Genomic DNA, 20,979 nt, shown 5'->3' with positions numbered 1-20,979 from the left:
AGATGTAATTTTCTATGATTTTTTTTTAAATTTGAGAATCTCCAAAGGAAAGGGATTATGTTTCAAATTATACTTCTTAATAACTGAAATGAAATTTGTACCCTAGGTAACAATTCCTTAAAGGTTTTCATGACATCATCATGTGTTTATAACTTCTTGTTAGAATAGGTGCCAGACCATATGATGAAAAATGTCTGGCGCATGGAAATAGTATAGTGAAACAGTAAGCTAATGAGTCAGACTAATAATGCTCAAATCCTGCCTTCTCTATTTACTAACTGGCAGACTGCACAGATTTTTAAACTCTCTGTGTATCAGTATGATTATTTTTTTAAGATTTATTTTTTAAATTTTATTTATTTGAGAGAGAAAGAAAGGGAGGGAGAGAGAGCATGACCGAGGTGAGGGGCAGAAGGAGAAGCAGACTCCCCGCTGAGCAGGCGGGGTTCGATCCCAAGACTCTATCCTGGGACTTGATCCCAGGACTCTGGGATCATGACCTGAGCAGAAGGTAGATGCCCAACCAACTAAGTCACCCAGATGCCCCAGTATGATTGTTTTAATAGTATTTGCTTAATAGAATTAGATGAGGTAAGACTGTACAGTGCTTAGAACAGTGTTGGGCAGAGTGTACTATATAAATACTAGCCATTATTATTATTATTATTACATAAGTAGACCTATTATTATTATATAGTATAGTAAATGTTATATTCTGTTATGCTATATTATTATTCTAGTAAACACTCACTAATTATGAAATAAATGACTATAAAAGTATATTCTTTTTACTGAAATATTTGAAGTTCACATTTCATTACGTTGAAATAAACAAAGCACTTTAACTATGGGGTATTAGTAAAGATTGGAAATTGCATTTGGTTTGTATCTAAATCCTTTTCCTATGAGATGGCTGAGGATTGTAAGGGCCTGGCATAGGCAGTGGGACCTCTCAGGGTAGGGGATGGGCAGATAGAGTGCCTTTTACCAGATCCTGGATTCAAAGCAGAATCAAGATGGGAAGAGAAGAAAGCCAACATCTATAAGTCATGAATCAAGCCACCAGAAGGGAGGCCCAGATGTCAAAGAACTGGAGAACCAGGGGAGGTGAGAGTAGAGAATGGACGGGTCAATAACAAGCCTGAAGTTGTTACTGAGACAAATCCAGGGGCCAATGGTGTCACCCCCAGCTAGCCTCCTGAGACCTGATACCTGGGCGGGAGGCTGCATAGACTGCATAGACTGGGCATTAGTGCCTTCCTCACTTCTATTCCTGCCACACGCTCAAGATGATTTCCCTACCTTAAAAAAAAAAAAAAGGTATACATGTGCTACCTCACCACAAAAAATAGGAAGCACCTCCCTCAGTAGCAAAAAGATAAAATAAACATTCCCATGTCCCCTGACATCAACACATGTATCAGAGCACAACAAACAATGTGATAAAATCCTTAACAGGACCTGAGAACCAGAAGCTATGGCGGATGCTGCAGCTAATAATTTTTAAACATCTCAAAGATTACCTGAGGGAAAAGAAAGAAACAAAAATAACAGAACAAATGTCAAATCAATAAAATTGACTTGTATCTGAATGGAGGCATCTCCAGAAAGTGATCTTTATCTGAATCATATTTTTCCTAAAAGGCGGCGGGGGGGGCGGTGGGCAGGGAATTCTAGCTGGATCTTGCTCTTGGTATGTTGAATATTCATCTTGTGCAACAGAACACAATTTGCCTAATGTGGGGCCCAGGTGTGTGTGCAAGAACACCTTTCAGGGAACTCAGATGAAGCTTCCAGAATAACAAGAACATTTTCCAGCTCACCGCAGAGGGAATTCGCCGCTCGAACTTCATTTTCTTTGATAGGATTTCCCAGATTTGCTCAAGAAAATGCCCCAGGGAATGTTTCTGCTTAAGTTGTGTGTGTGTGTGTGTGTGTGTGTATAATGTCCGTATATATGTTTACATGTAGTTTTTTGATGATAATATTTCCCACAACAGAGTTTTAAAGAATTTATATGAAGATGGCATGCAAACCCAAATAAGAACATTTTTCTTTGAGGCACCATGAATTTAACCTGTCAATTTCTGCTCCAAGGATAGGTTCATCTAGGTCTCTATTGCTTGGTTCTGTGGCAGAAATTAATTCTAACTACACTATAATGTATGGATCCAGCACGTCTGAATATGAATTATTTGTAAATAGTAAATATTCCAGAAGTCATATGGATAAAAATGTGCTCAACTTCTCATATACATTAACACAAAACAGAAGACTTACTTAGATTTAAATTCTGCAATATACATTTTATAATAGAAGTATTTTCCCCAGTAAAACATTAACACAACCTAAATTCCTAGTTTTAAAAGAACTACTCTCTTTAAATTTTCTTTTTTAGAATTCACATTAATTCTGTTTCTTTTTACAAAATAATCTTTTACAAGAAACTCTCTAAGACAAGTACATTTCTAAAGAGAAATAAAAAAGATTAACATCAACTCTTTCAAAATTACTCAATTTTCTACAAACTAGTTCATTTTTTAAAAATATGCAAATATACAACTTTAAGAGGTAATATTTCTCTTCTGCTTGATATACTGTTATTATCAAACATTGATGAATAATGAATCAATAGCCCTTACAGCATTGTAGTAGAGATCAAATATTAAAGCAAAAGTGGCAGAATCAATAGACACAGATCCTTTTCATTTTGTTGTTGCTGCTACTGCAAGCATTGAATGAATGGCCAATATCTTTGGCATGTTACTTACTGATGGATAGAGGTAACCTTCTCCATTCATGGCTATATACAACCCTGTCTTCACTCCCTGGATGGCAACAACGCGCAGTCCCACTGGTATGAGGTTGAACAGTGCTGTAAAGATAAACATAGCCTGTCACAAATGGACCTGGAGAAGCAAAGCCTTGCCATCGCTTTTCCCTCCCTCATTCTTTTATTTAAAACAACAACAACAACAACAACAACAAAAACAACATCTTTGTTACAACCTTCTGAGAAGTTCCAATTAACTTTTATTTCTCTTTATAATTAAGATGTTTCTGCAATGGGTAAAATTAGCACTTGAGCTTCAATTTGTACACCTTAATGGTCTGCCTATAGCATTTCAAAGAAGTGATAGACTAATAAACAGAATCAGGCCTGTAATTCCAATTCCAGGATCACAGTCTTTGACATCATTTGATACGAAAAGAGATCAGATGTGAAGATTCTCAAAGAGTAGAATTTAAGAAGTCCAAGTTGAATGCTTATTCAGGTCTTTCATGCAGAAGGTGTGCTTTATCACTGCAATGTAGGACAGGCCAGAAGTTAAAAAGGTAATTCCAAAATGGAATTACTCTTGCTGAACCAATATGAGATGCCAGCAGAGCCCAGAAAAGACGTGCGCCTGCCAATGTGCTCAATTTAGAAAGAACTAATCACACTGAACATTTTAGAGAGACATTTCTTTACTAATATCTCATAGAGCTGTGAGTGATAACTAAAATAAAAGAGGGAAAAGTGTTCAATTTTACCCATCTAAGAGATAAAAACTCACTTATAGTCCCATGCTCCGTTTCTTCCCTTATCGACAAGGAAAATACTTTTATATATTTTTTACATAGTACAGAGAGTAATGTTATCATTGATTTCTTAAAAAGTCTTAACATTCCTTTAACACATTTCCATGCCAGGGTTATATGTTAACTCTTCAGTAGGTATTCTAGCACCATTCTTAGTAATAACTGCTTGATGGTTTGGGGGACTTTAGTGTAGATACGTTTATAAGAGAAGTTAATTATCCACAGTGCTCTTATCTGCTCCCATTCAATGTCTTAACTGAAGACTAATTCCAAGCAGCTGTACCAGGCCAAAACACACAACGACAGCATTGAGATGCTGAAGTGAACAAGTAAACAAAATACCTGAGGTTTAGGTTCTCAACTGTATTCCACAAAAGACAAATAATTGGGAAAACGTGGGCCATGTTGACTTCAATCTATGGGTCTACTCAGCACATAATTAAAAATGGACTTTATAAATTCATTTCTATTTAATTCTGAGGCACCACACGCATTGTCAGATAGGCTGGGGAAAATTATACCTTCTCTTTCAGTTATTATATGTTACTGATCCCAAGATCTCAAGATGTCTGTGATGAAAGGAACACGGCGGGCCATGGCCGTAGATAATTATCCCTATAGGAATACTCAGAGGAGTGTATATGGTTCAGTGGCTACTAGCTTTCACGAAGCAAACTAATATTGGGCCATCTTCCATGGGATTCTAGGGGCTTATGTTATGGAAGAATGAGGCTTATGCTTGCTCACTTCTATTACTTAAATAATAAACATGAGTGGGAATCATTGAGCAGTATGGCCAATTCCACTTTTGACTGAACACCTGAACTGTCCCATCTCCCTTATATTTTGAAAGGATGGGCACCATAGAACAATTTCTGATTGATATGCAAAAGTTTTAGAGGAAAAACATAATTGCATGACTGTCCTTGAAAACTATTCTAACCTAACCCATTCAAACTTAATTATTCTAATCTTTACATACTCTTAATGGTCTTTATAGGTGCCATATATCTGATATAGGCCAGATGTTATAATTCTAGAAAGTAAGAACATATGAAGTCACCAGAACAATGTGGTATAGGAAAGAGAAAAATTATAAATGATAGTCTAAAATGACCATACAAAAAATAGTGTTTTTTTTCTAGGATTTTTTGGGATCTGAATTATAAAATCTCAGTTATTATCATTTACAGAATGATAATACAAAGTGAATTCATATAACCACTGTCATGTGGAGGCCGGTTCAGAGCTGACCATAATGAATCCATGGTGCTAATTAAAACTACAGATACCCACATTGATTGAGACATCATCATATTTTTCCATTCCTTTTGTATTTTATATAATTATAAAGCGGTGTCACAAAGCCTAGGGGAGTCAGAATAAGATGCTCATGCTACTTTGTTTGTTCTGTGGGACTCTAGTTTTCCATATAATAGTGATTTTCAACCCTGGCTATACTTAAAAACTAGCTGTATTCATAAAAGAGGACAGCCATGCCCAATTGCAGACTAATTAAATTAAGTAAGAATCTCTGGAAGTGAGGTTAGGGTTTAGGGCATAAGGAATTTTTTTAAAGCTCCTCAAATGACCCTAAAGTACAGCCAAAGTGAAAACCACCATCCCAAGGCCTGTGGGGGTGGTGGTCACAGTGAGCGATGGGCAATTTTTACACATCAAATTATCAGGTCGGAATTTCTAAGATGAGAGGGCTTGGTTCATGTGAGTTTCTAATATTGCCATAGTTACTGGCATATTGATATTTCTATAGTCCTATTCCACTTGTAGCTTTTATTAAGTCTGGTAATGGGAGCAATTAAGTTTAAGAGCACAGGAAAACCTCATGGCATCCCCAAAAGCAACTGGGGGGAAAGAAAATCACTCCTTAATCAAATGCCATGGTTCATGGTAATGCTAACGTTTAGTAGATAGATAGGAAGCTCTAAGAGTTTTAAACGAATATACCCCTGAAAATGAGTCTGGTGATGTAGTAATCTGGGTGCTCATTTCTTCCTGGGAAAGATCTCTCCAGGGCACATGGAAGCCAATAATAAGCAGTCAAGTTGCTACAGTATCTTCTCTGTTTGGACCAATCATCCATCATCAACCATCATCTTGCCATTTTTCCTCCCAGAGATTTCTAGATCTCGGGCTGGAAAACCCAGGGAGGACTTTAGTGTCGGGCTCACCTGCTTGCTGGCCTTTCTCTCTCTTCTCCATTCATCTGAAAATTTTTGACAAAGGCAGCTTAGTAGGGTGGTTCTGACTTTACCTAGTTCTAAATAAGCTCGTGTTTAGTTGTGTGGTATGTGTCCAACTCATCACAAAGATTTGAAGGTTCAAGCCTCAGTTTTGTTATTTGGTAACTTTTAGGGTGGCATCATGGTGACTTTTACGGCATTTCTCCTTATTTTTCCTACTTACAGATGACTAATCCTTGTTTTGTATTCAAAGAATTATCAAAAATCTGGAATGCATGCATAAATTACTACATCACACCCTAATGCAAACCAAAAGGGCAATGCTCCCATTAAGACCTTCCTGCCAGCATCTCTAGTGCTCCTCCCCTTTTTATAGAATACTGTTCACGGCTTATGATTTTCTCAAGACTCGTAAGACTGCTGTAATGAACCAGAGAAAAGGAAATCATCTTAAATTTCACCTAAAAAAAAACGATGGTTTTCAATTGCAAAGGTGATGGTACCCAAAAGTTGAGTTAATTAGTAATTCTCATGACTTTTATAAACCTGCTGTAGTCCCACCAAGTTTTATTAAATTTTAGAGTCATACAATTTTTATAGGCTTTTGAGAAGAGAATCTTTACCTCACCCTGTTTTGCTCTCTTCTGCTATGTCTTTGCAAATGTTGAAATGGTAACAAAACTAACCTAACTAGCTAAACGTGCACATAAAATGCAACACAACTTGTAAGAAAAGCAGCTGAGGCACATAGTGCCCCTTGAGTTCAGGTGCTATGACTTGGTTCTGGTTTGCTTGGACACAGGAGCTCCTGTGCCCTCTTCAGTCCTCACCAGCATTTAGGGGGATTAGAGAGGATTCCAAATGTTGCCCCAAGATTCTTGTTCCTTCTAATACGGTTACACAGCAGGAGAAAAGAAACCTCACACATTTAGAGAACAGAAGGTTTGTGTCTCTTTCAGCATCTCAGCTTTCCAGTGTAGTGTTGAATATGGTTCAGATAACCAGATATAATTACATGTGTATGCATATAATGTCTACATCTGCACTTTCACAGTTTAGAAAATATTGTGCTGCTTATTGAGTTCTGAAGCAATATGATGTAAAAGACAGTGTCTACCTAACACTTCTTAATTCAGTATTGATTTCCATCATTAAAAACAACCAACTTGTTTGGCATTACAAAAACCAAAGAAGGAGGTAGGAAAAAGTGCATAAAACCTTTGAAAGAAATTATTTTTCTAAGAAGTCCAACTAAGCAGCATTTTCATATAGCTATGGTTTATTTCCTTTCTTGAAAACTTTGTCATAAGGGATGGCTTCAGCCTCTAAATCAGAATGTCCTAATTCTTGCAGTGATCAGTTATGGAAAACTAGTCCTCACGCTCCCCTGGACTTTGGCTGAAGGAAATCAGCGAACATTGAAGACATCAGAACTTTTGAATCTCGAGAGTCCTTGACCCCCACAAGTATGAGACATAAGAAAAAGAGAATGCCTTTTGTCAAAGAATGGGTAAGGAGTTAAAGATAGAAGAAAATGAGCAGACACACATGTATTAGCTTGAACCAGAAGAAACTGACATTTTTACAGATCAAAGATGGTCAAGTCCTTATACTTTTAAAAAGTTCAACCTGATAGCAAAATCCCAACAACTAAACAATGGCTGACAATCAGTCTTATGAGTAAAAATAACTTCTCTTTCTTCCTTGTGTTTGAATTGCTTTACCTTCTCTTTCTCTAAATAGAAGAAGGAAATAACGACAAAAAAATCAATGAACAAATATGATAGGGAAAAGTTTAAAAGGACAAAAGGGCAACAAAGTAGACACAAAGAGAGAAAAAGATTAGAAATTGAAAGAGAGGAAAACGCAGACAAACAGAAAAAATTTTAAAGTTGAAAGAAAAATTTAAAATGAAGCAAGAAAAATTTAAAATGAAGCAAAAATTTAAAATGAATTTAAATTAAAATTTAAAATCCAAAGTCTAAAAAGTAAACACAATGGCTGGAAAAATATTGACATTTCACATAGCGACACCAAATGAAAAGCAGTCTACTTTATGTTATTAGCTATTCTCCGTGCTATTGAAAATTTGATTACTAGAATTGAAAACAGAAAGTGCCTATAATTTGGTCTTATGTATTCAAATCCTCTCTTCTTTTCATGGTATGGTGCTCTATATATAAAGGGTAAATGCTAAATGGATGAAAAGATTCATATCCATTCCTGATCCACTAGTAATATGTGAAAAATATTTCCAATAAAATCAGTTTTTGCTTTTCATTAATTCTCCTGCGCAGGAGAAAGTGTCTATTTTAGAACTGATATGCTAAATTAAAAGGAATCCAATGCCAGTATAAACAGAAAATGGGAAAGAAAACACAGACAATTGAATAAGGAGGGACATCAGAATGAAAATACAAAGAAAAGTTAATATATTAAAAAACAGTAAAATGAAGACAGACACTAATACAGTGGAGGGTCAGTGGCTTTTCAATTAAAGGCAAATCATTACAGACCCAATTCTGTAAAGTAGTAAAACATTTTGTACAATGTATTTAAAGGCACAGAGCCTTCATGTCCTCTCTATAAAAGAGATACTATCTTTTCTTGTTGAATGCAAATTTGAAAAATTACATTTCTATTCTTTGAAACAACTAATCCTTATAGCTCTTGAATTTCCAGTTATCATTAAAAAGCTAAAGGCCTGATGAAAATATTCCCAAGGTAAACATGGATTCATCTTACATCCGAATGCACTAGTGTACTTACTTGACTTTTATGAGATAAAAGTAACAACAATGCTGGATCTGCCAATTGTTTTGAGAAAAAAGAGAGAGAGAGAGAGAGAGAGAAACTAATTATCTTAAAATGGCAGGCTTCTTACGTTACTCTGTTCATGTTTTCATCCATGTGGTCCAAGTAAAATCGTGAATGGCATCCTAGCGTGTAACATTTGTAAAAATGAACCAACAAACCAACGTAACAAATATTTGTAAATGTAGTTCAAAAAATCATTTATGTAGCAGCGTATCTTCTACCAACGGTGTTAACGGGTGGCCTGGGTTGTCACTTACTAGAATTAGTGCTGTCATCCTTGGTTCCATCGAGAGCTCCATCGGGGTGCATTTGCAAGTAGTAGCCTTGCCTGCAATATAACCTGGTCACTATACCCTTGAGCTGGGGATCTGAAAGGCAAACATAGTTATCATAAGCCTCACAACGTGTCACAATAGAGTTTCTTATTTCTTTTTTCTGATTCTTTTCTTTTCTTTTTCAGAAGAGGGCATTTAATAGAAGTAGTACCTTTGATTCTGTGTCTCCCAGATTCCTCTGTATTTATCAAACCTGGCACATACTAATCATAGAAGGTCAGAAGCTGCATTTGTCAGCTGCAGAAAACGGGTCATTTTATAAAACTAATGTGTGGATTTAAATGATTAATTAAAACAATTAAGCTACTGAATCTATTAGTTTAATTATTAGTTAAATCCTAAACTAATTAGTTTAATATCATTCAGGACGGCCATACAAGAGTTTGGCAAACTTCTGGCTCTAAGAAACCTTACTAAAGGCTTTTTAATGGATTTTTCTTTTTACTTAATTTGACAAGTAATCCCAAAAGGTGAAAAAACTATATATTTTTTTAAAAATCAAACTAACATTTTGATATGCATTCTTAGGAAAAAACCCGTGATGGGGAAGGTTTCTTTGATGGGTAAAGGGGTCACCCTAACTGGCATGGAAGCATCTGGTACTTATGCATGACCCATAGAAAAATGGGAAAGTTGATTTCTGAGCTCAGGGTAAGGCACAACAAACCTATGTGAGGTCAGCTGTGTGGCCATAATCCAGACAAATTAGACATATTAAACTAATTTATAACTAAAAAGGAAAATGAAATTATTTAACATGGTTTTGATTCTTAACCAAAAGGGCCACGGATAGAGGACAGTGGAAGCTTATTAAAACAAAAGGGGAAGTTATATGGTAACAGACTTCTCATTTGATGATTCATTGAAAAGATAACCACTAAAGTGACCCAGGCTTTACAAAGGGCCAGATGTACCTTTGAAAATAAATATTTACATGTGGCTTTTCAAAGGCCATCCCCATCTCATGACTAGATTTGATGTTGGACAACATAGTCCTCGCCAGGGTAACTGGCACCTCTCCACAGCTGCTGAATGGGACATACAAACGCGATCAGATCATGCTATCAAAACAGTAGAATGGTACAGAACGATGAAGCCTACCATCTTGTAATTGACAGAAGATTTGTGGATTTGCCAACTGGTGAACACACAAAAAAAATACACATGCCAAAAAAAGACTGTTCCAAACCAGAATACTCTTAGCCTTTTGTTTAATGCTCAAGAAATTAAAGAGAATGCCAATATCTATTGTTATGTACATATGATATAACTAATAATTTGAAAAATGACTTTATGGTACACAGATTTTCTTCAAAGATTCTATGAGAATGGAAAAAATCTGGGGAATAATGCATGAACACCACAGCGTCACATCCACTGTGACTAAATATAATAGAATGTAGATGCTTCTAAAAGGCTAGGATTAAAAAAAATCTAAGTGATTATTGGAATTGTGTGACATATGTTCCTTATTCTGTAGTATATACCTTTAAAAGTCACACAATTCTAAGATGTGCATTAGTGGAAAAATTATTCTCGCACCTTAGTCTGCCCATCGCTCAGTAAAATTTGACTGGGCTACTGACTCTCTAAGTATCAAGGGTTCCTTTTCTTTTCTATGCTGTAATTTATTTATGCTCTTCACTGAAAATAAGTGGCATGGAAAAGAAGAGAACAAAGGTAAAAAGGTGGGTTCTTAATTGTCATGAGGACATACAGAGGATTTCAGAGATTGACAATTCCTCTGTAAAACCTTCATGTTCTGAATGACTTACTTTTAAATTCTACATTTTAGCTTACTACATCTTCTGGACTTGAATTAAGTAGGTCAGGCAAGGCAGTACAAGACATCCAACCCCCACAAGCTCCCTTACACTTAAACAAAAAGAACACTTTTTTTGTTTTGCTTTTTCTATGATCAAAAAGACAAGGGATAACAAGTATTGATAAGGATGTGGAGAAAGGGGAATCCTTGTACACCGTTGGTGGGAATGCAATTGGTACAGCCACTGTGGAAAATAGTATGGGGTTTCCTCAAAAAATTAAAAATTGAACGACCAAATCCAATTGATGCAAGAATCCCACTTCTGGGTACACAGCCAAAGGAAATGAAATCAGGGTCTTGAAGAGATATCTGCACTCCCATATTCACTACAGCATTATTCACATTAGCCAAGATATGGAAACAACCTAAGGGTCCATCAGTGAGTGAATGGATAAAGAAAATGAGGTATCTATATACAACAGAATATTATTCAGCTTTAAAAAAGAGGGAAATTGTGTCATTTGTGACAGCATGGATGAAACTGGAGGACATAAGGCTAAGTGAGCTCTTCCTGACCACACCTGATTTCTGATAAGGAAGTATAAGCAAAATACAAAACTGTGTTTTTCAGTTCTCACTAAATTTCAAAGAAACATTGGTAACTATGTATCTAGTTTCACATTATTTGATGTTGTCTCTTTAGAAACCATAATAGCATTGTGCTCTTCTCAGGTGCCAGGCACTATTTTTAGTACATCGCAGGATTAACTCATTGAACTCCTCACGACTTACTTAACGGGAAGCCCACTTTGAAGATGAGGAAGTGGAGACAGAGTGATGGAGTCATTGACAAGGAACACAATACTGACAAGTGCCCAGCTGGGGTTTGAACACGATCCTGCCCCCATAACCACTAAACTATGTGGCCTCTGGAAGTTGAACAATTGACCTGAAGCTTTAAAAAACCTAAAATAAAATGCAAATCAATTTTGTTTATTTTTTCTTTTCAACTAGGTTTTTCAAGATTAACCATGGTGTATCTAAACCCAAATCCTGCATACTTGGACCTGAATCTGTGATTTAAAACAATAACATGAAATTAGAATCAAAGTGCTTGAAAATCTCTCCTATGATCTGCCCACTTTGCCATTGGCCACATTTCCAATAAATCTCCATCCGTGCAATCCTCACCGAGGTTGCAGATCTAATATTGTAGGCTTAAACTGGTCTAGTGTCATTCTCCCTCCTCCACCAACTCCAGCCAGAAGGTACTTGTACCCCTGACTCGATGACTCATGTGAACTGTCTCAAAGGCTCAGATCAACACCGTGTTTGCCTTTGTCATTCCACCTAAACAGTTGCCAGGTTCCTGCAGATGCTGCCTTCACAATCTCCCTTATTTCCCCTCCGTACTATTTTCACCGCCAGCAGCACTTCAGCCCCTCTTGGCGTCTCCTAGGTGGTCATCCCACCTGCAGTGTGCCCATTCCAATCCAGCAGATGTGGAAACATGCCGTGGACTATTCACACGCCCTGCAGCAGCGGGGCCCCATCTCTCCTGCCGCGCCTGGTTTGCTACTGCCCCAAGCCATCCCCGGCACGTAGCCCAGCCTGGGTCACTGGGAGCTGCCTGAAAATATCCCATAATCTCTCACATTTATCATGTCCCCTTAATCTTCCCTGTCTCAAACATGCTCACCTGCATAAAGATGCCTCCTTGCCCATCTGTGCGCACACACCCACATGCATACATCTTTGCATACTTAACTCCACCTCCTCCTTAAGTTCAGCTCCATCAACTCTTCCTCTGGGGCACTTCCCTGACACCTCAGATGAGTTCAGATTCCTCCTCTGAACACTTTTATGGCAGCATTCTTCATAGGCATTGCTCATTTTTAAAACATCAAAATTCTTTCATTTTGAAATGGTTTTAATACATTAAAAGTTACAGGAAATAATACAACCTACATCTATGTACCCACCATGGAGGTTAACGAGTATTAGTAGTTTGCTTTATAATTCATGATTTGAATTTCACATTTATTTGTGCAATTATGTGATTGACATCTGTCTCCAAACTGTACTGTAAATTCCATGAAGAAAATCGAAATGTACGATACTGCTCACCATTACATCTCCAGGGTCTAGATAAATAGGAGCTGGGCGATATATGTTTCTTGAACGAATGCTGACTGGGTTAGAGTGCAATTTATCTAGTACTTTCATATATTGCTAATGAGAGTGAAACTCGGAACAACAACATGAAATCCAGGATGGCAATAAAGCCTAAAAAAATACCCAAAACTTTTGACCAGGTAATTGTACTTTCTAGACTTCTAACTTAAAAATAAATCCTCGGGTTTATAAACTTTTGTGTAATGACATATGTGTATATAACATGATCATGACTATTTAAAAAATATTATACATGGGGGAAAATATGGGAAAGAGTACACCAAAATATGAAATGTAAATATATTTTGCTGGTTACTGGAATATATATTTTTCAACATTTTATTATTTAAAAACTTTCCTATAATTTTATAATGAAAATGCCAATTTAATATTAATGCCTTTTGACAAAGGATGTGTAAAGATAACATTTCATACATACTTGCAATTAATAGTGCATACATACATGCAAATAACATAAATACATATTACTATTGTAGATTAACTGGTTGTGCCAAATTTTCAAGGATTCCACGTATTAGTTTCTCTTTGTGCTTAGTCACATATCCACAAAACCTTCACTATGATCCTCACTTATAAAATTGGCCATTGTGCAATGTGGCCATTTATAGCTTGAGGTCACTCTGGAAAACAAAACCGTTCCTCAAAGCCCAAAAGTATAAAGCCAAATAATCATCACAAACACAAAACAAAAGAAAATGAAACAATTTTCCTGAGAAAACAACCACCTCAGTTATATGGTATGACTGAGTTTCTAGATCTACTGTGTAGAGGAGAGCAAACCCTCCATGTTCTCACTCTGCAGCAAGTCTCAACTTCAGCCTAATAGGTGCTGAACAGCTCACTTACATGTATTATTTCATGACTCTGTGAGAGAAACACTGACAAAAGGGCCCAGAAATATCTCACATGACTGCCAGAATGGACAGGACCCAGTCTGGGCAGCTGCAATGGAAGCACAAGTCTCTCAAAAAAGAGCATCCAAAGTGGGCTATCTCTCCCCAAAAAGGAGGGGAAGGTAATGGATTGCAGGACATGAAGACCTAGTATTAGAACTTCCTGTTTGATCATCACCTCCAAAAATGAAAAAAGAAATTAAGCTTTGCTAATAGTTAACATGAATTGACTTCAGAGTCTTCAGGGTCACATGTCGCATGAGGTCCTTGAAGAACCTGAGGCAGGTTGGGGCATCCTATAATTCTGAGGGGCTGGCACCATGACCCTGGCTGCCAGTCATTGTTCCCAATGAATGCTTTGCAATATGCTGAAGTTTATACCTTCTAGGGTGAGAAGATGTATAAGTTATATTATCTAGTTTAACTAAAGTTGAGATATTTTAGGGAAAAAAAATCCAACAGAGATAGTATGGATTAATGGTAATACTAAAGGAAAAAAATCTAACACCAAGAAAATAGCAAAGGTGACCAATCCTCCACATGGGTTATGTGGCTAAAAACAAGTACACAAATAAATAACAAAAGCAATGATGACCTACCTATTCAGATCTAACATGAAGTCAGCCAAAATGTTAGGACATCTACTATGTTAGGACATCTACTATGATAAAAACAGAACATCACCCCAAATGAATAGTATGCCTTGAGATGTTAAACAGTGAAAATATTACATGTGTGAAACAAGCTTATACTGAGGTACATGTTCATTTTTTTTCCATTAAACTAATAGGATAAGAATGTTTGGTGACATTCTTCTAGTGAATGTTAAATATAAGCCAATGTTAAATATAAGCCCTACGAGAACAAGGATTTTCTGTTTTTGTACTGATATATCTGAAACCCATACGACCTTGACTCTCAATTAATAACTGAAGGAAAATAAATATCTGAAATCCCTCACCTACATTTTAGCTAGCCATATAAAAAATGCAAAAATAGTTTTCAACTCACAAAACTGTTAGAGTCCTTTATTCTTTCCTAAAATACTTATGCATTCAGAATATTTACTCTGCTTGGCCCCTGGGTGGCTCAGTTGGTTGGGCGACTGCCTTCGGCTCAGGTCATGATCCTGGAGTCCCAGGATCGAGTCCCGCGTCGGGCTCCCTGCTCGGCGGGGAGTCTGCTTCTCCCTCTGACCCTCCCCCCTCTCATGCTCTCTGTCTCTCATTCTCTCTCTCTCAAATAAATAAATAAATAAAATCTTAAAAAAAAAAAAAGAATATTTACTCTGCTTAAGAAAATATGAAAACTTTGTCTTAATTATCCTTTTTCCTTCTATTTTCTCTTTTGTTATGCTTACTGTTTAACACATTTTGCTTACACGTTTTGCTAAAAATGTTTTGAGGATACTCTTTGTCTGAAATTCTGTACTAAGTATGCTCTCTGACATTAATTAAAGTAGAAATAATGAAAGCTAACGTGAATGTATTTCAAGAAAAAAAGTGTTTCATAATATATTAGCCTCAACCCTCAAAACTGAAAGAAATGCAAATCAGCTCAACTGCCTTCAGATACAAGAAAAAAAATACCCAACATTTTTAATTAAAACAATCACTCTCTCAGAAGTGGGTTCATTTAAATCAATCACTGTCACAAATTGTTTCCATGCAATGTGCAGACTGACAAAAGAGAAATCGGGATAATTCTTAGAATGATGGATATATTTTTAATCATTACTTAAATTGAAAAATGCACAATATGGCATGTGTTTTTATATAGCAAATATAAAAAATGTATATACATCACACATATACCATGTTTGTCTATACATAGGTCTCAGTACTTATTGGTTATCAGTGCAGGTTCTTAAATGTCACTCCTCTATTAGCTATGGAAAAATCACATGTTTTTTATAGCGTAAAAAGCAACCTTTGGAATAGACTTTTTTTTTTTTTTGTGGCAGATCTAATTAGATTTTGGCACTCCTAGTAGCAGAAAATAGCATTGTGAATAATTTACCCAAAGCCATAAATTATCATATAATTCAGCCATAAAAATAAACCATATCAGAAGCTCTTCCAAAGGGCTGAGGAAAAGGGTGGGGTGGGGACACTAGGAAAATTATGAATAAACTAAAGTTATGTGAAAACCTGCTATAACTTTCTGTTAATGCCATCCTTAGGATTGCATTCGATGTCCTCTGGAAATTGCCCCCATGCTACCTCAAGGGCACATCATGCTAGGAACTTTGTTTCAGCTATTTCAGAATGGTCCCTCAATCCACCATTCCAATCCAATGCATTACTATGTCTGCTAAATTTTAACTGTTGATTCTACAGCCTAGAATAGGCTCTCCAACTCTGCCTACCAGAACCTTATGCTTGTAGGGACTAGAGATAGAACTCGCATAAAAAAACAGTTCTTGCCCTCAAAGAGCTTGCTATCTACTGAGAGGAGTAAGGGAGAATGTATAATATGATTTTATGCCAGTTAGTCATGTCTGAAACTATTGGGTTTTTGTGTCTTCCTGCCCTGCAAATACATTATAAATCCCTTGATTTGCATCATATGTTATTCAAAGTAGTCTCTCACTATGCTTTGCACAGAGCAGATATCACACACAAATACCTAATGACTGAATTCATTTTGTTTGTCTTTAAAAGAATCTATATATAAGCCCTAAATGACATTCAAGGCAAGATGGATTTTTTTTAATCTTATTTAAGAATTGGAGGAGCAGAGTAGGCTTGAGATAAAGATAAATGTGGGTTTTGAAATGGAAACACAAATAATTAAAAAACAATTGTTTTCTAAAACTATTTTGGCCAAAAAAAATCCCTCTTAATGAAGTTTATTAATGAAACAACAGTGAGTTGAGCCTCTTCTTGGGGAAAATATTTGAGAAGATGACTGAAGGAAGGCATGCCATAATATCCTGCTTAAAATTTGACCCTCAACCCCAAGGAACAGACAGACCTAAGAGTGGTTCTTGGGATTCCTAATGCAGGGTTGAACTCTCACTAACTTTGTGAATCTCCAGTGTCTACAGGCTCCAAAAGGAAGCACATCTTCAGAGCTCAGTTAAAAACACCCTCTTCCAATACTATTCTCCAACAAGGTTCTCTAATTGCAAGATTCTAACATATAGAGATACATTGGTCCTCCTATGGCCCCAATATAATTCAGCAATGGACAATAAAATCTAAAAATGTTGGATCTACTGTTTCCCTTTATTTTTTCATCACTTACAAAGATGAATAATTATTAAACATTGTGTTTTCTGGTTCGCTAACTTATTCCTTCTAAATTGTAATTATATATTTAAAAAATAAAGTATAAATGTTAATTATATAATTGCAAAAGACAATATAAAAAATTCTTGTGCGTATTTAAAAAAGAAAAGCATGTGGGGTGCCTGGGTGGCTCAGTCAGTTGGGCATCTGACTCTTGATTTTGGCTTAGGTCGTGATCTCAGGGTTGTGAAATTGAGCCCCACATCGGGCTCTGCACTGGGTGTGGGGCCTGCTTAGGACTCTCTCTCCCTCTCCTTCTGCCCCTCCCTTGCATGCTCTCTGTCTTCTCTCTCTAAAAGAAAAATATGTGTCCTTCAGTGACAACATTTGGGATTCAAGTCAATCGTTATTATTATTACATCTAGAGAAAGCTTTGTTGATAATATATTCTGTCATGGATTCCTAATTTATGAATGACCTCATTTCCCCCTGGCCAGAACACATACATGCATATGCAAAGAAGCAGTATGCTCTGTCTCATTCAGTGTGCTGATATATCATTCTGTGTGGCATCTGAAGTACTTATGAAGTACTTATATGAACACATTATTCATGTTCAGATTCTTCATCAAATACATCAAATACTAAAAGAAACTACTTTGAGGATATTTTATACCAACTCTTTTACATTAGCCTAAGTATCAGTAACAACCATGCTGCTAGCTGACTGAGAGCATAATATTTCCTATATTGCTGAGTAAATAACTAAGCATTTTACTTAAATTTTCAAATGCTATTGTCATTGGAAGAGTGGACTCTGAGATCCTTCAGTTTAGTTGCTATCTAAATGACATTTATTTTTTTTTAACTCTAAATATACATTTTGGTACTTGTGTTCCTAATGCTGTTTTCAGATAAGTATCTTAAAGGAGTGTTCAAAATCTTAGCAATAGGTTTGCAATAAGTACTTTCTAGTTAAATTATCAGAATATTCCATGTTTATTCAACTAGTCTCCAAATGTTCAATGATAAACTTTTTTCTATTTTTTAATTACAGGATTTTTTAATTAAGAAAACTACTATTGGCAATAACTGCTACAAACCTCTTTTGGAATTCTGAAGGGAACCTGTACCATCTTGAAATACTCACAAGTTGGAAATTGAACTTATGATACTTTTTTTCACAATAAAGACACACACACACATACACACACACACACCCCAAATGGCAAAAAGTGGGGAAAAAAGGTTTTACTTTGCCATTCAAGTGGACAAAATCACATTCTTTAATTTTGATAATCCTTTCACTTCATGCTGCTCAACCAAAAAGCCATTTTATACTTATTATAAGATGAAGTGTAATTGCATAGTATAAATATTAATCATGCCTCTCACTGTGTTCTTCATAAAGTTTGAGGCTAATCAAATGTAACTGAATGGCTTGAGGAGCAAAGCCCAAGAGTACTATTAACATTTGCTAGTATCTTATAGTCAAATACTATCATAATGAACAAATTTCGATGCTGGAAATATGACTGAAAAAGAATGTGAATGTTATATGTACCATATGCCATAATCTGAGAGAGCTTAATAATTGTGAAGACTTTCTTTAAAAAGTGACTTCAACATCTGACCAAGATAGAGTAACAGGGACCAGAAGTACCCTTTCACATGAAACAATAAAGAACTGACATACTGAATTTTGCAAGATGCTGGACATCAGGAAATGAAAAACAGTAGTCCCTGAGTGATGGGAAAGAAATGAGGTGAGTCCTATTTCCTGAGAGAGGTTCCAAGGCATGGGGAAGGGAGGAGAGCCCAGTGGACTTTCTAAATTGAGGAGATTAAGCTGAGAGTCCGGGGAGACCAAAGTAGATGGTATCTAGAGTACTGGAGAACAGAGAGCTGCTGAAAGAGACAACTTCCAAGATCTGCAGGTTTACATGAGAATTCAGCTCTGTACCAATCTGCAATTTATGTAAGGAAACTATCCCAGGCTGAGGAAAACCATCTGAGAGGATTTGAGGCAACATTGCCACAAAAATACACAGAACTGGAAATACTGCCTATTCCCACCAGACTGCAAAAATTCATAATTCATGGGGCATTGAGCAGAGTACAAATAGGGTCTGCCTCAATAGTGGAGAAAAATTAGCCCTAGACTGAGCACTTCTTCAGTCTCACCTAAACAATTCTAAAAGCAAAGAAATAAGAGAAGTAAATAAATAAATAAATAAATAAATAAATAAATAAATAAATAAATAAATAAATAAGAAAAAAAATTCTAAAAGCAAGAATTTCAAAGGAAATTAAGTGCATCCCAGAATAATCTCAAGAATATTTATGGGAATACAAAAATTTTGAGCTCCCAACAAAGTAAAATTTAAAATATTTGGAATCCAATAAAAAAATTACCAGGCATGCAAAGAAGCAGGGATATTTCACCTGTAACAAGGGGAAGAATCAATAAGTCAAACTGACCTAGAACTTCCTCAGATGTTAGAATATTAGACAAGGGCATGCAGTCATTATAACTGTATTCCATAATTCAAAAAGTTAAGTAGAGACGTAGAAGACATAAAAATGACCCAAAATGAACTTCAATAGATGAAAAACACAAACATTGTAAAATGAAAAAAACAACAACAACACAACAACAAAAAAACCATTGGATGAGATTAATTTCAGATTAGGAATTGCAGAAATGCAAAGGATGAACTTGAAGACATAGCAATAGAAATTGTTCCAAATGAAGCCCACAGAGAAAAGATAATTAAACAGAGCCTCAGTCAGCTGTGTGATAACTTGAAGCAACAAAATGCATGTTTAATTGGAGTCCCCAGAAGAGAGTATCAAGAGGACAAGAAGGAAAATTGAAGAAACAATGGCTGAAAAACTTCCAAATTGTTAAAAGTATAAAACCAAATATCCAAAGAGCTTAACAAACTCTAAAGACAGGAAAAATGACAAAATACATCAAGGCACATCTTATTGAAAGTGCTCAAAACCAGTGATAAAGAGACAATCTCTTTTTCCCCCAGAGTCAGGAAAAACACATTACATGCAGAGAAATAAAGACAAGAAAGACAGCAGATACTTTGTTTGTAACAATTCAAGCAAGAAGACAATGGAGCAACATCTTTGATGCATTGAAAGAAAAAATATCCTAAAATTCCAAAACAGTGAACATATCTTTCGAAAACAAAGGTAAAATAACGATGGTTTTAGACATCCGTAAAAGAAAGAATGTATCATCAGATGAATTTCATTACAAAAAATGTTGAGAGAAGGCCTTCAGGGACAAAGAAAATGATACCAGATAGAAACAAGGATCTAATCTAAGGAATAAGGAGCACTGATGAAGGTAAGCACACCAGTCAATACATACATTTTTTTTGTTATTTATAACTCTTTAAAAGATAATTGACTGTTTAGGCCAAAAATAATAGTGCAATGTGAGATTTACAATGTGTACAAGTGAAACATATGACAACAAGAGAGGAGAAATGGAACTATGCTATATGTACTTGAATATAAACCATATATGCTATTAGGAAGCCCCACATTTAGTTTAATGTTCTGTTGATACCATGTTGAAATTATTAATAATTTTTTAACCACAGGCCCTGCATTTTCATTTTGCCCTGAGCTCTTTGAATGATATACCCTGTTCTGGTCTTAGATATGACACCAAAAGCATGATCCATTGAAGAAAACTTTGATAAAGTGAACTGCATAAAAATTCAAAAATTTCCTCTCTTCAAAATAAACTGTTAAAAGACTTAAATACAAGTTATAAGCAGGGTGAAAATATTTGTATACTTTATACCTGAATAAAGGCTTGTATCCACTAATACATAAAGACTTAAAACTCAGTAATAAGAAAACAAAGATTCCAATAAAACAAATGCACAGAACTATAGGCCATTTTATCAGAGAATATTTGTGGATGAAAAA

At 35.9% G+C, this 20,979-nt stretch overlaps 2 protein-coding genes across 5 annotated transcripts in view; one reads left to right on the top strand and one right to left on the bottom strand.

Moving 5' to 3' along the window:
- Nucleotides 1-18,104, top strand: part of ITGBL1 (integrin subunit beta like 1) — a 338,383-nt gene extending 320,279 nt beyond the window's left edge. The window contains exon 13 of one of the 2 annotated variants that reach the window (XM_035003091.1): nt 18,080-18,104. In XM_035003091.1, coding sequence (XP_034858982.1) covers nt 18,080-18,089 — 10 coding nt within the window. In that variant the 3' untranslated portion in view covers nt 18,090-18,104. Of the gene's footprint in view, nt 1-1,472; nt 1,537-18,079 lie in introns of those variants that run through there. The other variant, XM_035003096.1, reaches the window with a different exon arrangement.
- Nucleotides 1-20,979, bottom strand: part of FGF14 (fibroblast growth factor 14) — a 596,396-nt gene that overhangs the window by 111,287 nt on the left and 464,130 nt on the right. For 2 of the 3 annotated variants that reach the window (XM_035003100.1, XM_035003101.1), the window contains exons 2-3: nt 8,858-8,968; nt 2,772-2,875 (exon numbers count right to left, since the gene is read on the bottom strand). In XM_035003100.1, coding sequence (XP_034858991.1) covers nt 2,772-2,875; nt 8,858-8,968 — 215 coding nt within the window. The remainder of the gene's footprint in view (nt 1-2,771; nt 2,876-8,857; nt 8,969-20,979) is intronic. The other variant, XM_035003102.1, reaches the window with a different exon arrangement.

This window comes from Mirounga leonina, unplaced genomic scaffold, assembly GCF_011800145.1.
Source record: "Mirounga leonina isolate KUSES-001 unplaced genomic scaffold, KU_Mleo_1.0 Mir_127, whole genome shotgun sequence".
Classification (NCBI taxonomy): domain Eukaryota; kingdom Metazoa; phylum Chordata; class Mammalia; order Carnivora; family Phocidae; genus Mirounga; species Mirounga leonina.
This window is presented reverse-complemented; position numbering and strand designations above follow the sequence as displayed.